The sequence below is a fragment of the Oratosquilla oratoria genome, chromosome 37 (assembly GCF_046742065.1).
Source record: "Oratosquilla oratoria isolate Oo_2021 chromosome 37, ASM4674206v1, whole genome shotgun sequence".
Classification (NCBI taxonomy): domain Eukaryota; kingdom Metazoa; phylum Arthropoda; class Malacostraca; order Stomatopoda; family Squillidae; genus Oratosquilla; species Oratosquilla oratoria.
In genome coordinates, this window is record NC_134813.1 from 29,115,722 (window position 1) to 29,118,643 (window position 2,922).

The 2,922-nt window shown below is 43.0% G+C and overlaps 1 protein-coding gene across 1 annotated transcript; it reads right to left on the bottom strand.

Moving 5' to 3' along the window:
* Positions 1–1,464: 1,464 nt before the first annotated feature.
* On the bottom strand, positions 1,465–2,131 carry LOC143019406 (cuticle protein AM1199-like). The gene is made up of 3 exons (XM_076175042.1): positions 2,123–2,131; positions 1,775–1,998; positions 1,465–1,654 (listed from the first exon to the last, which is right to left on the bottom strand). Exons 1-3 carry the CDS (start codon positions 2,129–2,131, stop codon positions 1,465–1,467), a joined length of 423 nt encoding a protein of 140 aa, XP_076031157.1.
* Between the last annotated feature and the right edge of the window lie 791 nt (positions 2,132–2,922).

Here is a 2,922-nt window from a genome sequence, read left to right on the forward strand (position 1 = left end):
GTTTCTTTATTCACTGGAATTGAGTATCTATTATTAAAAAGGATTTTGTTCCCATTCCCAAGGAGAAGTCACAGATCTACTCTAATATAAATACTAAAACTAACAAGATATCGTTTATATACACCTCCGAACAGAGACAATATGAATCGTCAAGCACTGCTAGATAGACTGAAGTACAACAACAACACAATTTTGGACCAATTATGAGTAACAACAAGTGGTGGTCATGCAAAATGGTCAGAGAGAACCATCTTCCTGAGGCCCATCTTTCATTCTCAACACTCACTATGACACTCGGCCTCCGGACGGCGCCTCTCTTTTTTTTTTACTATCAACTTGATTTTATTTCTTCTAGCATTTCACATAAGGAGAGCTGACATCTGACAGGTGCTCTCCTCCTTCTGCTGCTTTGAGCCGGTGGTACAGGAACTACCCTACACTAATGCAACACAGAGTGTATGTGTTTGTGAGGATATTCAATATCACCCCTTCAATTGTGAGGATATCAGCGTCCACACGTCATAGGATGGGTAAATAAAAGAACCTTTTCCTTTGCTGCATCTAGCGTACAGCTACCCCAACCCCAGCGCTGTGAGCCTGGTGTGTCTTATATGAGATAAACGTATATCTCTATACTCACTGACCAAGAAAATGTACCTGGAAGAAGGACAAATGGAAATGAAATTTTGCATGCGGGCGGATCATCAACTGAAACCATACGATCCAGTTTTAATGGATGTGATTTTTTCTTTCTGGTACGGGTTTATTAGCCTGTCGCTATTTGGCGGCTGCCTTTACAACAAATGCACTCTATCTAAGGATCTGCAACACACATTCCCTTTCACAGATTTGAAAATTTATTTATTTATCTATTTATTTATTTATTATTATTTTTTATTGTGGCCCCATTTTTGCTGGCTACATTCGCAACGGTACATCGCCATTTGTTTAATTCTTTGATAACATGTGTTTAAGTTACGCCTCACCCATACTACTCTATATGTGCACGATATATTATCAGTCTTTGTTTCTTCTTTGAAGTAGATCCGTGATTCCTAAGGAACGGTATCAAACTCCTTTTCAAAGGTCGAAATACAATTCCAGGAGGTAAGGATCTGACATGGTTTAGTCTCTCTATTTATTCTACTTTTCTTAATTGTCCATCTTGTGTATAAATACAAAGGTGTAGTGACGTTAGAGTAAAGGATAAGGGGAATAAGTTGGGTTTCATCAGCGTTGAAGTGAAGGATCCCTTCTCCCGTGTTCAGAATATAAATTTAACAATGTCCATGGACAGATAATAAAATATTGGAGTGATGTTTTCAGAAAAGACACTCTATAAGTTTCTGCAATTGTCCTTTATTTAGAGTTCGATGGGAGATGGTAATAAATATACAAATTAAAGAGGGTCATTAAGATCAGAAAAAAACAAGGGAAGTCTGTCTCTGTCGACGCTGCGATGACCTAAGAGTCATTCTCGTCTGAGTCTTGGGCTCTCCTCTGCTGCTCGGCGAAGGCGATCTGGTCGAGGGCGTGCTGGGGCACTGGGTGGAGGGGCAGAGGGGCGACGGGCAGGAGGGGAGACTCGGGACGGTAGCCGAACTCGTCGGCGACGAAGGTCAAGGGCACGAAGGTCCCATCGTCAAGGCGGTAACTGCAACGGACGTCAATGTCAGTCATCATTAAACAGGTCATGTAAGCAGAAATAAATAAATAAATAGCATTTATCTGTACGGTTCTAAACCACACGACATTAACGACGACGAAGACTTACTTGAAGGCGCCCTGCATGACGGAGCCTCCTTCGGAGCCGTGGGACCCGACGGTCTTGACGGCGATGCCGTTCTCGGCCTCGAAGTCCAAGGAGTGAACTCCCAGGGCGTCGGGCTGGACTCTGACGTCCTTGAGGGTGGCGACGAAGGGAAGTGCTTCGGCAGAGTCGTCGTCAGGCCTGGGGGCGGCGTTGGCCAGGGCCAAGAAGACGCAGAGGGCGGCGACCTACATCAGGATAAGAAATGATATGAGGTGTCTTCCATTCAAAAGAGGCAAATGTCGAGGCGGCTCTTACAAATAATTTCTAATTCTTCAGAAAGTGGCTCCCGACGGCTCGACCACAACTTACCGACTTCATGTTGATGCTTTCGATGTGGAAGAACTTGTGTCCGTAGCCAGGTCCTCCTCGTCCCTTATATACGGCTCAGGGAGGGCGAGACCCCCATTCGCCCTCCAACAAAAACTCTCCCTCCGCCCTCAGCAGCTTTTTATCTTATCGTCGAATTAGAAGCACTTGGCGGATTGCGCATGGAAAATGGGAACATTATATTGTTGATATTAACATTCATTTTCTAATATACACATTTGTGGATATGAATCTAGATACATCTCTTGGTTATGGCATTTCAGTCAAGACTTATTCACTGGGGTCAATATCGCATCGAAGAGATGGAATCACAACGGTGGTATAGAAGAAATCTAAGGACAGTAGGAAGGGGGAATATCAGAAGATAAAAAGATCAGCACTTTTTCTTGAGTTGGAATTAGTCTCTAATCATAAAAATACTGCGTAACTTTGGTCTGTGGTGATATCAGATAGGTCACTATGATATTGACTAGTTAAAACTTATCATATTAATTCCTCATACGAATAAGTGAACGCGAGTCGTAATGGGTGAGTGAGACAAAGGATGGATTGCTCGTGTGAACAGAAAAGGGACACTGTGAGAACTCTTCCAGAGGGTAAGATCAAACTTTGAATGACAAAGAGGGAGGTGGGAGAGAATGTGTGCAATAGAACAGGAGAATGAGTAAAAGGAATGAATATGGTGGGTGATGGGAATGAATTGAGTGTCAATAAGTAAGAGCAATGAGATAAGGATAATGAGCAGGTGAGAGATAAAGAACGTATAAGATGGGTGAAAGGAA